Source organism: Syngnathus acus, chromosome 10 (assembly GCF_901709675.1).
Source record: "Syngnathus acus chromosome 10, fSynAcu1.2, whole genome shotgun sequence".
NCBI classification, from domain to species: domain Eukaryota; kingdom Metazoa; phylum Chordata; class Actinopteri; order Syngnathiformes; family Syngnathidae; genus Syngnathus; species Syngnathus acus.
Window position 1 is genome coordinate 11846992 of NC_051095.1, and position 14024 is coordinate 11861015.

Consider the following 14024-nt stretch of genomic DNA (forward strand, 5'->3'; position numbering starts at 1 on the left):
ACTGATGAAAAGTCAACAACGGCGTTTTGAAGCCGCTTCGCTATTGAAATGATTTTCCAATGGGTGGGTTTGAGAGATGTGTTTTGGAACCCGAAACTCCCAACAAATAGAGAAAATAAACACCAAGCCCAAATAGTTTGGCCAAAGACTTGGTGATCATCTCTGGCAGGAGGAGAAATGAGAGAACAAATTTAGGTGAAACAGATAAAGCGCTGACTCACTGCAGCAGCAGTACAAACAAAATAATTATTCAAATGCGGGGAAGAGGATCTTTTCCCCAAAGTCATCCTGTTTTCAAAAGCGTATGCTGCATGTAATCCTTTTCCCCCTCTATTCTCTTTTTGCTGTTTTTGATGAGCATTCTCTAATTTTATGTTTTAGCTTGTGGCTAATGGACGCCTTTCCATTCTATCCCTGCTAGATCGGGCTGCCTCCCACCCCTTTCCATATGTACACTGTAAAAACGCGATGAATCATTTTTGCTAAGCCTCAATTTACATTGCGTGTAGAGTGCTAATTTCATTAGGTGACTGGGGGCATCAACAAATGCCTTCCAATATATTGTGTCCAAAATCGTGCTTTTAATACAACAGTGTTTTCATGATCATTTGTCCGTTTAATAACACTTACCCTTGCATGACTGGTTGCCACTCAGTCACAGGGTGATTGCAAATGGGAACTGAAGGCAATGCAGAACTCAAGTGGTTTTCATAACACCTTAACTCCTCTCTCAACTCATCAGAACAGCACTAATATCGCAGAGGATGGATACATAGTCGGATATAAAATGTGGCATAAATGGTAAATGTGTGCAAATCAAAGCTAGAATTGGCCAATCGACGGCTCGTATCTCAAAAAACTCTTGTAAGCCAATTCACTAGAAGGGCTAGAATAGAATTGAGTATTGTGTTGATTATTCCAATGATTCATCAAACAATTGGATACAATTGTGCATTACAATACCATTAAAGTGCATTACAATACCATTTTTGTCTAGAATACAGTTTTTCTACCAACTCATTTAGTATTGTTTAATGATTAATAAAGACGCTAAACAGCATTTAAGCAATATCACAGGAGAGTGGTTGATGTTGCACTCACCAACCTTTTTCAAATAGATCCAATAGTGGTTTGCTCACTGTTTTCCAAAGTCAAAGCAGACCTTTGCAAATGTCTAATTTTGATTAAACACCCAAAGATTGGTCCACTTGGAAACGCTCCTGAACGACTAAAAATAGCATCAATTGTCAAAGCAGACTTTTGCAAATGTCTAATTTTGATTAAACACCAAAAGATTGGTCCACTTGGAAACGCTCCTGAACTACTAAAAATAGTATCAATTGTGAGTGGAGGCTAATGAAGTGGAAAACGGGAATAATTGGTTGGTGGTCAACTATTTTTTGCATGTGAAGGACGATGACTCACCCCTGACAAAGACATAAGTGCTAACAGCCGTGATGCTGTCAATGATGGCCTTCACATCCTTATAGTGGCAGCGGTAGTAGCCAGTGTCCCGTGCCTGCGTGTCGTTAAGGATCAACTTCTTGCAATATGGACTCCCAGGTTGGCCTGGACACTCGCTGACCAGGACTGCCCTGTTCCTCAAGAGTCGCCTGGCAAGAGGCGCCTGGCCCTGACGCCCGCTGAGCTTCTGTTCCACCAGAGATCGGTCAGGCCAGGCCCAAGTTAGAGTGTGCTGTCCCCTGAGGAGAAAGAATGTTGATTTCAACAACACCGAAGTGTCACTTGTGAAATGTCCAGGCTTTAGACCTACAAAAGTGGAAATTCCGTGTGTGTGTGTGTGTGTTTGTGTTTGTGTGCGTGCGTGCGTGCGTGTGTGTGCCTGTCAGGTGAAGCCTGTAATTTCCTCTGTGCATCGATCCACACATCCTTGTTTATTTTATGGCTTAAATTGAGTTACAAGAGAACATTTAAACCTGCAGGCACTCTGAGTACTCTCGCCACCTACGCATGTCCGCATCTGCGGACAGTTCCAAATGATGATGACTGGAAATAAATCTGGAAATGGAGAAAATAGTTCTCTTTGGGCTATTTTCCAGTCATTGTGAGCGGTCACTTTTGGGATCATTTTTCTCTGTAAAAATGTGATTGACAATAAAAGACTTTCCCAAAAGATACTGACACTTTGCACAAGAAAGACCATAAAAGAGCCTTGTTGGGAAAAGCTCAAGTGTGAAAAATGATTATTAAGAGGTCAATTTTCAAGACAGTGAAAGAAAACTTGTGAATGATTGACAACATGGCAGATGAATGCATAGATCATATCAAATGATGATAATACTGTCTTGCTTTCAGAATCAATTCACATTGGATAATTATTATGTGGAAAAAGCATTTCAGTGTTGACAATATATTTGATTGTTTTGCAGGTTTTACTTTGAATTCATGCAATTTTCTTCCTCTTATACGTGGCTATTCCTGTGGACAATGGATGTGCTATGTCCTTGTCTGCACATTTCGTGCGTATGATCATTGTCACAGAGAGATATACGTATTACGTAAGCACTTCCAATTACAATTCTTTCAAGGCTAGATTCTAGATATGTGGCACGGGAAAAAAATTGTGAACGCCGTTTGCCTCGAATATTTGATTATATCCCTGCTAGGCATTGTTGTGGAGTCAAGGCCTGATTTAATCGTCCTAGAACAAAATGAAATATATGAATATTGTTGCTGCTTAAGCACAGCACACACATACCTGCATGTGATAGTGAGTGTTTCGTTAACCGGAATCACAAGTTCGTCTCTGGAGTTCTCCAGAACAGGCGGCGTCATAGAGAAGCCCATCACTAGACCTGTATAGGCAACAAGCAACCTGTGTTGGATTAATGTGTCACAGGGGATCAAACGTTTTAATGGCGCTGCTGCAATGCTGTCAAACGTCAGACACACTTTAGTAACCTTTGAGCTGACTTACGGCAGCTTGGACGCCAACTTGTTGATTATATTTACAAGGACATCTAGGGGTAATGGCTTCTCGTCTTTTGAGCTGAGAAACAACTAGACAGACAAACTGTGGGTCATTCAAGAGATCATGCAACTCTTCCGACTTATTCTCTTTGAAAAGATTTGGTTTCTTTGTGGTTAAAATAAGTTGGTAAAAAGTTGGACTTTGGGACTGAAGGGTCATTAGGTCGAGATCAGACTTGAGACAAACTGATTAATAGACGCCATTTAATTCCCTGAAAAGTCCACAGGTCAGGTTTCCCTTTGCAATGATAAATGATACCACAGATGTGAATCAAACAGAATACACCCAATTAAAAATCTTGCAGAACTTTTCATCATTTAGCAAGGAAACAAAGCCAGTGGGTGAAATTAGACAACCTTTTGTTTGGATTTTCATGTGTGCTCATGAAAGAAATATTGCGGTTATACGCCATAAGTTATCATAATTCTCTTGTAAGTAACATTATGCAAAAAAAATGAATATAAATATGAATAATACTATTGAATAAATAAAAATACAAAGAAGACGATTGGCTAATCCAGTGTTTCCCAACCTTTTTTCATTCACGGCACACCTTTTCATTGGAAAAAATCTCGAGGCACACCACCAACAAAAATCTGTTAAGTGTTACACCAGCTTCTATATTAAAATCAGTTATATTACAACAAAAGACGTAAAATTCTATTCCTATATATGTATGGAGAGTCGACTAATTGAAGAAAAATAAATACTAAATATTCTTTAAATTGTATTTCTTTTGTAAATAAAAGTGACAGTTTTTGAAAAAAGGTTTTAGACAGCATAAGGAATAAATTATTGAAAGTGATTGTGATCAAAATCCAAAAGAATCAATATGACTTTGTTTACTGTTTTAAACTAGCTCTATAAATATTGCGACATTAAGAACAAAGTCACTTTTAAAGACGCTCTGCTGTTCTGACAGCGGCTGAGTGGCTATCACAGTCGAGGTGTCTCGACTTGACTGTGTATTTTATGTTGGTGAAAAATGAACAATCCAGGTTCTCCCATTGAACTACCTGCTCTGATTTCCATCGGACTGAAAACGCACCACAGCCGTCATAGTGTCACTGTTAGTAAAAGCACACAGCAACACACACATAAACTGAGTATGTGCCGATGCCACAACATGAAACCTCAAGATTCTCCGATTTGCCCCGCATGCACAATTAGCAAGTGGCTGACCAGGCCTTGTGCTAACTGACCAGTGGTTTGGCCAACCTGTTTACAATGCGCTCCGTAATTAATGTTGGACAATTTCCCACGGCACAGCTGAACATCTCTCACGGCACACCAGTGTGCCGCGGCACACTGGTTGGGAAACACTGGGCTAATCAAAATTACGTAAATATTAATACTGTCCCTCTCCAACAAACAAATGTGCAGTGATCCACTCACGTTGTGTGATGCATCAAATAATCAAGAATTAAAAAACACTTTTTCTTTTTTGGGGGAGTTCTGTCTATTGCAAATGAGATAAAGATTTCATTACCATGACGATGACACAGCAGAACAAAAGCAAATGCCAACTGCAAAATGCACAGGAGCCCCGAAAGTAAGCATGGAATTGAATTTTCCTTTGTGGATTCAGCATTTCCTCACCAAGCCACTTGAAAGTAGTGCAGCATGCGACGGACACATTACCATTCATGAGAAAGACCCCCACAACAAAGACTTCATTGTGCATCTAAAAAAATCAAAGTAACTCTTACCACCTTTTGGCTTTGCTTTCGACAATGTAGTCATCTATTGTGTGAAAGTGGCAGATTTTCATCAAGCCTAGCTTACAAGTCAAAGGCTGAAAAACTCTGTGTTAAGATGATTAGTATATACATTTAAATTCAAAATGGCTTAATCAAAAACTCATTTTTGAGACTAGCCTGCTAAGAAAGAAAACCTGTATTTTTCTCATTTCAAACTTGTTCCACAATATATTGGCTTCAGCATTTAAAAGCACACAAACAACCCCATAACAAGATAACCTTGACTCCTCTTAACCTTGAGTGTTGTCTCTCATGGGACCAGAAGTGTGCGATAAAGTGTTCTGGTACCATTTATCACTAGCAGCATAAATTTAAATAATGTTGAAATGAAAAAGTACAAAAGTCAAACTGCATGCAAATCATTAATTTGCAAAAACAATATGAGTCACACGCCGATACAAATGCATTAATTCAATGGAATCGCTACACAAATAAGAAGGGACTAACAGTCTGAGTAGAGATCTTAGTGTGTTCCAGCATTTATTGTGTAAAAAGGTTGGAGACTCATATTGAAGACCAAAAATGATTTGTGGCCAAAAATCTTGAATGTCCTTCTGAAAATAAAGGGCTCCACTACCACACAGAGTAAAGATCAAACAGGAACATGCAAGTCATTCAGTCAGTATCTGCTGCAACATCAAATTCTGTTTAATTCCTATTGAGACTATCTATGTGCATTGTAATTATTGCCATTCCCTTTTTTTAATACCAATGGCAAAATTGTAAAACCATATCTCCATGAAACTTTGCGGAAGGGAGGAACGCATTAAAATCTGTTGCCAGCCTGGAACAAAAACACATGGATTTAGATTATTTTTCATCAATTTCAATCAGAACAGATCTGGAATAATGAAGAGAAAGACAGAGAACCTAGAGAAAACCACACACTTGCAGGGGAAATCTGCAAACTCCACAAAGGACTGGGCGAGAACCATGAAGCTCAGAATTCCAAGGCGATGTGTAAACCGTGACTCCACCGATATGAACTGCTGTGACATTTTCATATATTTGCTAACCTCGGCAATTGCCATTGTCATTATTCAAGTTTGAGTTTGTTGTCTTTTGTTCACAGTTGGGACCAGCGAGCACCTTGGCAAACAAACGCATTACGACTTCAAGTGGCAAATGGTGTTAGGCCATAAATTCTTCACAGCTTGACTCTCAGCAGGCAATTCCTGCTGCTCCTTCACCGATCACAAGCTCTACCCCCAGACACTATGTAAAGCCGCTCTAGTTCATTGTCTCGAAGCCGATGTGAACTTGCTACCAACTGGCGTCACATCAGCACCCTTCCAACACACCAGAAGCTTTGTGTGCTGTTCCTTACACCAGAGATGCTGAGAGCCAAACAGCAGACTTGCACCTTGGGAAAAACAATAACCCTGTGACACCCTCTCCCACACACACAGAAACTACAACTACAAAAACAAACTCTTATATAACTTGTATAAAATAATCAAAAAGAATAGTTTTGTAAGGGTTATGCGTGAGGACCCAAATTCAGAGAGGCAAGGCGGGATTGCACTCAAAAATGGGAATTGAATCTCAAAAGAACATAAAGGAACCTAAACAAGACAGAGGGCGTGAAAAAACAAATCAACGAAGTTGGGAAACAACATTCAATTTAACAAACCAACAGTGCGATCAAGACTTAACTCGACTTGACTTGGGAACTTGACAGCTGTCAGCAACCAGAAAACAATGAAGCAAATGTGGACAATGAGCATCACTTGGACAAGGCACGAGTGGTTAAGGGAAATAATTGGAAAACATATGGAGCCGAGCACAGGTGGCCGGCCACAACGACCTCCTCAAATTGTAATGGAAAATACACATTGCACAGGGAACTCACCATTCGACTTGACACAACTAAGTGCCGCGAGATGCCGGGGAATTCATGTACAATCCTGCCACCAACTTTTTATATGCTTGTAACCTACTGTCAGGTTTTGTTGTGTTCACATTGTTTTACCACAGCCAAACTCAGTTTCTCATCTTGTAATTGCCCTGGCAAGTTTTTGGACCGTTTAAAATTTTTGCAAGGCACTAACAAGCCTGTCGTGTTTGTCCATTCCATTTCTCACGATGAACCTAGTTTTTGGTACGCAATGGGGCTGCCATGACTGCTGGAAACATAGTGTAACCTTTAATTACAATTGTTTCCCAGTGAGAACATCATTTTGATGTATGGTGCCAAGCGGACACTATTTTTAGACACAACCTATTTTGTTTGAGGATTTTCTGCTTTAACGCAACAAACGGCTTAGCTCAACATTTTCCTAACAATTTCCACACCACACTCTAGTACCCTTAAGCCTTACAGACTTCTTCAAAGTACTTCCAATTTACACGGTGCAAAAAGAATAAGTGGGATGTAATGAATGCCATTTTTCCTAATGCCCAATAGTCAAGAATCTATTTTTAAAATTTTATAATCTAGGAAAAAAAAAGAAAACAGATATATTACAACAAAAACAGGCATGAAAAAGACAAACTATTTGATCCTAAAGAAAAACAAAAAATGATCAGTGACTAATGAATTTATGAAGTAACAAACAGTACTACAGGTAACACAGTGACCGAAAATCAGGCTGTGACAAAGGAACACTGTCAGCCCATGCTAAATCAACAATATCAAGAAACTGTGGAGTAAAATGCGTTAGCCGCTGTCGGAAAAAAAAAAAAAAAACCAGACCCAAATCACAAGTAAAACTGCCCAAAACCCATCAAATAATGACTAAGAACAAAATATTAGACTACTCTGAAGATAAATCCTACTGGGCATAAGTGGGAGGAGTTGCGAGAAGGCACCCTTCAAACCTGAGACAAGCTGGAGCAATTTGCTCTGGAGGATTGGGCCAAAATATGACTTGTCTCATTGAGTTACAGAAATAATTTGATTCCAGTAATAGCAGCCAAAGGTTATTCGGCAGAAAATGAATCAATAAACAATTAACATGAGGGTACCGTCATTTTTTGTTCAGTCTGGTTTCAGAAGTCAAAATAATTATGCTGGACCAGAAAGAAAAAAAAAACAATACCTGAATTCCACTAATTAAATTTTTTGTAGAATCTTATTTCTTATGACTTTAGTCAGTTTCCAGTTATTTCGGCAATCATCAGAATTTTCCATGTCCATGGGCGCATATTAAGCCAGCAACTCAGCAAACGGCTTTGCTTGATATTTCTGAGTAAATTCCAAGGTACAAAGAAAAGTATTGACATTATTATTCCTTGTGGAAGACATGTACCGAGTGATAAGGCTCTTGGTGACAGTTTTCGTGATGAATGCTTGCCTCCCCAATCCAATCAGTTGTGAGATCGTCCGCTGACAGACAGGATGCAAATTGTGAGTCTATTTAAAATGCCACGACCGACTCGTATGCTCTCAAATATACAACATGGCTTCATGAATACAAAAGCAAACACATTCTTGTTCAGCCCTCGGCTTCTACTGTTCGAAATTTATAGCAGTCACAGCAGAAGGAAAAGACAGCGTCACCAATGTTGTAAACTCCCAGTGGGATGTGCTCGGAACATCTCACCAGGGAGGCGTCTAGGGGGCATCCTGATAAGATGTCCCCAGCCACCTCAACTGGCATCGCTCCACTCTGAAAAAGTTTGCTCCAGATTCAGTAGTTGACTTGTGGATGCAAATATTTTGAAGATGAAGCATGAAGAAAGGGCAAGTCCTTACCAATACATCTGCTCTTTGGTATTTAAAAAATAAATACTGGAACGGTCACGATGATGGATGGCAGTTAATGATATTCAGTTTTTGAATAGAACATCGATGTCAATGCTTGAAATGCCATTTTTGATTATTTTTCTAATCTTGAAAGGGCAGTCTTTGGCTTACTCATTTTTTAGGATGTTAAGGAGCAGTCATTTTCTTGTAATGATGGGCCATTGTTTAGTCACCCCGAATGCTGGAATTTAAGAATGTGTTTCTCTATTCTCTATTGAGATTAAATATGTATTAGGGAAACAGATGAGGTCACCAAGCCCAGGTTGTTCTCTGACATGCTGACCAAAATGAATATGCACAGCCATGACTCCTCCACTTCACACTCTGTGTCAGTGGTCACTTTTTCCACAGGTTTATTTTTTCCGGGTTTGCTCTGACCAGTCTCACTCATACATACACTTAGACGATGAAGTCTTCAATAAACCTAAAATGCACCTCAAAAAAAAAAAAAGAAACACCAGCAAGAGAGTCAATATTTCAATCCTCCTCTCAACTTTGAAGCAGACTTAAATCACTGCGCAAATATGCTTTGGCAGTATTTAAATAGTTTAAAGTTCAATCAATACATTTGTGATTATCTTTAAGACCTGCTTAATTTTCAACTTCTATTTAGGTTGACATTCATCTTTATTTTATTGTTTTATTTTAACGCTTAAATTTTTGTTGACAATTTTGAAGTGCTAAATTTTTAGATTCTTTAGACTATTTTTTTCTCTGCGTATTCCAACGTTATTCCTGTGAACCTCTGGGTGAGTTTTTCCTATAATATCAAAACTTATATATAATTTAAAACATAATTTGTTTTTACCCTGTAAGATGAAGCCTGTATTTGAGTATGGTTTGAATTTCTTCACATAAAATGTGGTATTTTTTTCTTGTAATATTACAATTGTAGTGATACAAGTGCTGACTGTTTTTTGATCAATATTTCAGTGTTTTTTAAGTGTTGCCACTGGCTTAGTGGCAAATGACAGTTGAATACATGAAATGTAACTTCATGTCCACAGTGGTTTTACAGTAAATTACACAACATTGGAAGTGATTATTTCTTACTTTAGCAAAGCTTTAAAAGGAGATCATCCCAAGGGCTGGAGCTGAGCTTGCCAGTTTGGTGAAGCATGCAGAGGAGAAGATGAGATTGGTGTTTGCATGTGATATTAGGAAGGCCTTTTTTTTTAAATCATGAAACGCATTGCGCAAATCCGTACAAATAGGTTGAGCACGAACGAGGGTGTGTCGGGATATTTTTGTGCCAAAAACAATTCCAGCTGACCCTTGATTGAATCGGCATTTGCAAAGGGATTTCACAGCCGAGCATTCTCCAGGGGGATTACCTAAAACTGTAAGGTGGTTGGCTTGTTGACAACCACGTTACAAATTAAACACATGGCAGGGGGCCGGAAAATAGTGAAGCTTCATTCTTTCGTTTCGCATGCATTCTTGCAGCTGGTACAGAGATAAGAATGGAATCTTTCAAAAATTAGGATCACTTCACTTTCTAAAGAATGATTAGATTTCTGCAGGACAGAAGAAATAAAAGTACATGTAAAAGCTCCCTGAACATTTCTTTGAGAAAGCCAGACATTTCCCTTGAGTTATGCAGTCTCTTGGGAAAAGTCATTCTCACTTTGGAAGATGACTTCATAAGCATTTGGCCTTCACCAGCTCGTCCAAGAAAATATCTTTATTTGGAGAAGAAAATGAGTGGCCTACAAAACTTTCGAGGCTGAACTAAAAGTTAAAAGAACATTATTATAATGTATCTCTATGGCTGGATACAAGAATAAGTTTGTACCATACGGATCGATCAGTCCTCAAAACTTAATATATGGTGCATTTTAAACATTAATGAAAGACATACTAAAGCGAAGATATGTTTATAAATATACATATTTAAAGATAACGTTGCTCAACAAATGTTTTCTACTTTATTTAATCAGATTTTGCGCTATATTCTGACTGTCTGCTGTGTGCACACTTGCTCCATTTTTGCTCCTCTTATTTATTGTGTTATTTGTTTATTTATTGTTTATTCATCACTCTTATTTATTCATTGTTTGTGCCTTCTTGTTTTTATTTTTTTGTGTTGTTTACTTGTATGTATATTGTGTACTGTGTCTTGTCACCGTGGGATAGTGGGAACGTTATTTCGATTTCTTTGTGTGTCTTGGCATGTGAAGAAATTGACAATAAAGCAGACTTTGACTTTGACTTTGATATGCAACAAAATGTCTACCTGATTTTTTGTGCGTATTCTGAATCAGCCTTTTTTCTGCAGCACATCAGGTTTTTAAAATAATAATAATAATAATAATAACAGTAAAATGAATCCCAGTGGGCAAATAGCATCAGTCGCCCCTCGCCTACTATTAAAGAACTTAACTGCTTTCTTTCCCATGCTAGTGTGCTACCTAACTTTACACATTAGCTATCAACATTAACTTTCACTATACCACTGAAAATGTGACAAAGCTTATTGTTACAGCTTGAGTTTCAGCAAAGAATGATATGCAATTTGGATGGTGTCAAAACAGAAAATAGCAGCAGGATAAACACTTGATAATTTGGTTTAAAGGAAAATTAAACTAATTGGTTAAGGGTGTATATGTACAACAGCCTGCAAAATATGCTGATGTGCTTTTGTGCATATTTGCCTCAAGCTCAGATCCTGCGTTAAAACTGCAAATATCATTCATGGTTGCTTAATTGTCTTTGCATAACTTCTGCCTGTAATTTCTACCCCGCTGTGGTGTGGTATCATCTCTTTTCGGCTTTACAGTTCTGTGTAATTGTAAGACTGAAAAAAGATGTACACACACACAAAACAGGGATGAATTTCAAATATTGCCCCTATTACGTAGAACCCTTCTGATGAAACAGAAAGTCAATGAATTTTTAAAAACAACACCACGAGAGCAGAGGCACCAAACGAAAAGAGGCTTATGAAAATGAACATTTCCATGTATAATCACCGCAGAAATTAATGCAACCTTTTTTTTTTATTTCCATTTCCCACCAGTTGAAGTAATTTACCAGATTTTCTTGAGACAAAACAGAATGGAAGGAGAGCAGAAACTGAATAAACTGAAACAAGAGCTCATCTTTATCCAATTTTACATCCTTAACACTCGTCATTAAACTGTTACATTTTAATCTAATTTATTTTATGTTAATGTCACTCTATTTCTAAAAGCTTCTTGAAGATAGTCCGCTTCAACTAACATCCCGTATTTTCTTCTTGGATAAAAGTTTTTCTTATTACACAAAAAGTGTACATTTGTATTTTTCATATTTATTGAGCGTATTCCCCCACAACTCTATTCCGACTTGTTTTTTTATTATTAATATTTCAAAGTTCTTTACCCCTGTAAAGAATCAAATACTTTGTATGAGTGTATGAATAAAATACAAGCACAAATATTCTGTGAAAATTAAAATATATATAGATACAAATATATGTGTACACTGCATTCGGCACTACGCAAGACTGCGGATTTATCTTCTATATTGCCGAGCTGCCCTCCTGGCTCCTATTTGTGGTGTGGTCTCCGTCAAGGAACACTGACCTCTGGCTTCAAACCACTGCGGGGCAACACACCTGCTGACTATAGATAAATCACATGTGCATGTGCAAAGAAAAGCCGCCACACGCGGCACTCTAAGCCAGTTAAAAATGTAAAGCTCCTTTTGACAGGCAGACAAATGCGAGGCGAGCGTCATCAAAGGTGCGCATGAAGCGAATCCTTCTCTTCATGGGAACGGTGGAAGGCACATGAAAGCTTGTGTGAAAAGCAGCGCCGTGTTTTTCATGGCGAGCAAATTTCCTGTTTTCTTTATTATAGCCTCTCGTCTCCCACTTCCCTTTTTCATGGACGGCGAAGGAGATATTGCCCATCGCGTTTCCTTGCTTCGCCGTAGTTTGCTCCCTGAGCAGTCGTATGGCAGGAACAGGAAAAGAGTAACATTGCGTAAACAAACAAGAATAAAAGATGCATCATGGGATGGAGCCATGAAGGGATTTTTTTCTAATATATTGATGTTGTTGCAGGCAGCTGTACTATTTATTCCAAGACTGACAGGTTTTGCTTCCGCTCATGTTCCCGATTGAAGGCGTACGACTGAATGAGAAAGCACGGAATGGATTTGATAACAGCTTTCCCACAAAAGCTGCAACACAGTCATGTAATTGATGAGAAATCTGGCCGAGGGCCAAAACTGGGGCACCGTGCATGTCCGGTGAAGGGCGGGAGGCCATGTAGGCCACAGAGCAGACCCGCTCTCTGGATGTGGAGTCACCCAGGCTGGGCCCATAACATACTCCCTCTGACTCCCCTAAAAGAAAGGGTCCGCTTCCTCCGTCATCTGGACACAAGGCCGGGCGGAGCAGGGAGACGGCGTGACTGGCAGCTCGGCTTTGATTTCATTGTTCCCGTGAAGGGGGATGACATCCACTATGTCCCTGTCCTCTCCACTATTGGGGCAGTTTGGTCTTTCCAACATCCTGCAAGAGGAATGGTGCCAAATTAAGGATGTGGCGACAAGCCATCTGGTTCAGCTTCCTCTGTCCCAGCCTTTTTTCTTCCTGTACCTGCCACACAGGAAGACTGCTGCTCTGTCGTGGTCCATTTTTGCATGCCATCATTTTTAGCACTGTCCCCCTACTGAGAACACATCCATCATGAGTGAGGACATTTTGATGACATAGCAATTAAAAATGTCCCTTTGAGCACAGAAAGTCCTAAAGTTGAAGACTTCCAAAATGGTTCGAAATGTCCTCAAATTGTCAAACTGCACCAACTCCCTAAAGGTTAAAGTTTCAAGTGTACTTGTTATCCGATTCCCAGGGACTGTGCTCACAATTAAAAGTTGACACTGCTGAGAGGTGAATCACTGCAGCAGGTGGCACCGAAGTGCGGCAGAGAGCCAAAGTGAAGTACGCTGGGTCAACACTACAGCATGCGTAATGCCTAAAGGGAGGGAAGCCGTTCTCCCAGGGAACTCTGACCTATTAATAATGAGCGCGGTTACATGACGAGACAAGAGGCGAGATAGGTTAAGTGTGAATGCAATCAAATCACAATCATTCTGCTGCCTGCAACTGGGAAGCATTTGGAACAAAATAATAAAGGTGGCTCTCATTAACTTTCTGAGTGTTTTAATGATGCTTGTTGCTAAGCAACATTGCACTTTGGAGCATTATAATGTTCACGGAACAGTCCCCATGTTTAGGATCCAGTTTTTATTCCAACGTGTGTGGAATGTTCAAGCAACAGTAGATCAAGACAGCAAAAAAATACTGCTCGCCGTCTGACGGTGTGACTTGAATATTTTCTTCGGCTGCTGCACAGTATGTTTTCAAAGTTTATTATTGGCATCAACGCAATGTGGGAGAAGTTGTGAACTTGTGAAAATGGTGAGCAATGCAGACAATGTCAACTTTATGGTAATTTGCCATAGTGGAAGCTTGTGTGTCTATTTGTGTGCAGTTCTAATGAAAGGTTCATTCTTGCTAAATAAGTTATAA

General features: G+C 39.2%; 1 protein-coding gene across 3 annotated transcripts in view; it reads right to left on the reverse strand.

Moving 5' to 3' along the window:
- flt4 (fms related receptor tyrosine kinase 4) overlaps window positions 1-14024 on the reverse strand; it is a 59161-nt gene that overhangs the window by 24773 nt on the left and 20364 nt on the right. For all 3 annotated transcript variants that reach the window (XM_037261633.1, XM_037261632.1, XM_037261631.1), the window contains 2 exons: window positions 2720-2816; window positions 1426-1703 (listed from right to left, as the gene is read on the reverse strand). In XM_037261633.1, the coding sequence (XP_037117528.1) occupies window positions 1426-1703; window positions 2720-2808 (367 nt within the window). In that variant the 5' untranslated portion in view covers window positions 2809-2816. The remainder of the gene's footprint in view (window positions 1-1425; window positions 1704-2719; window positions 2817-14024) is intronic.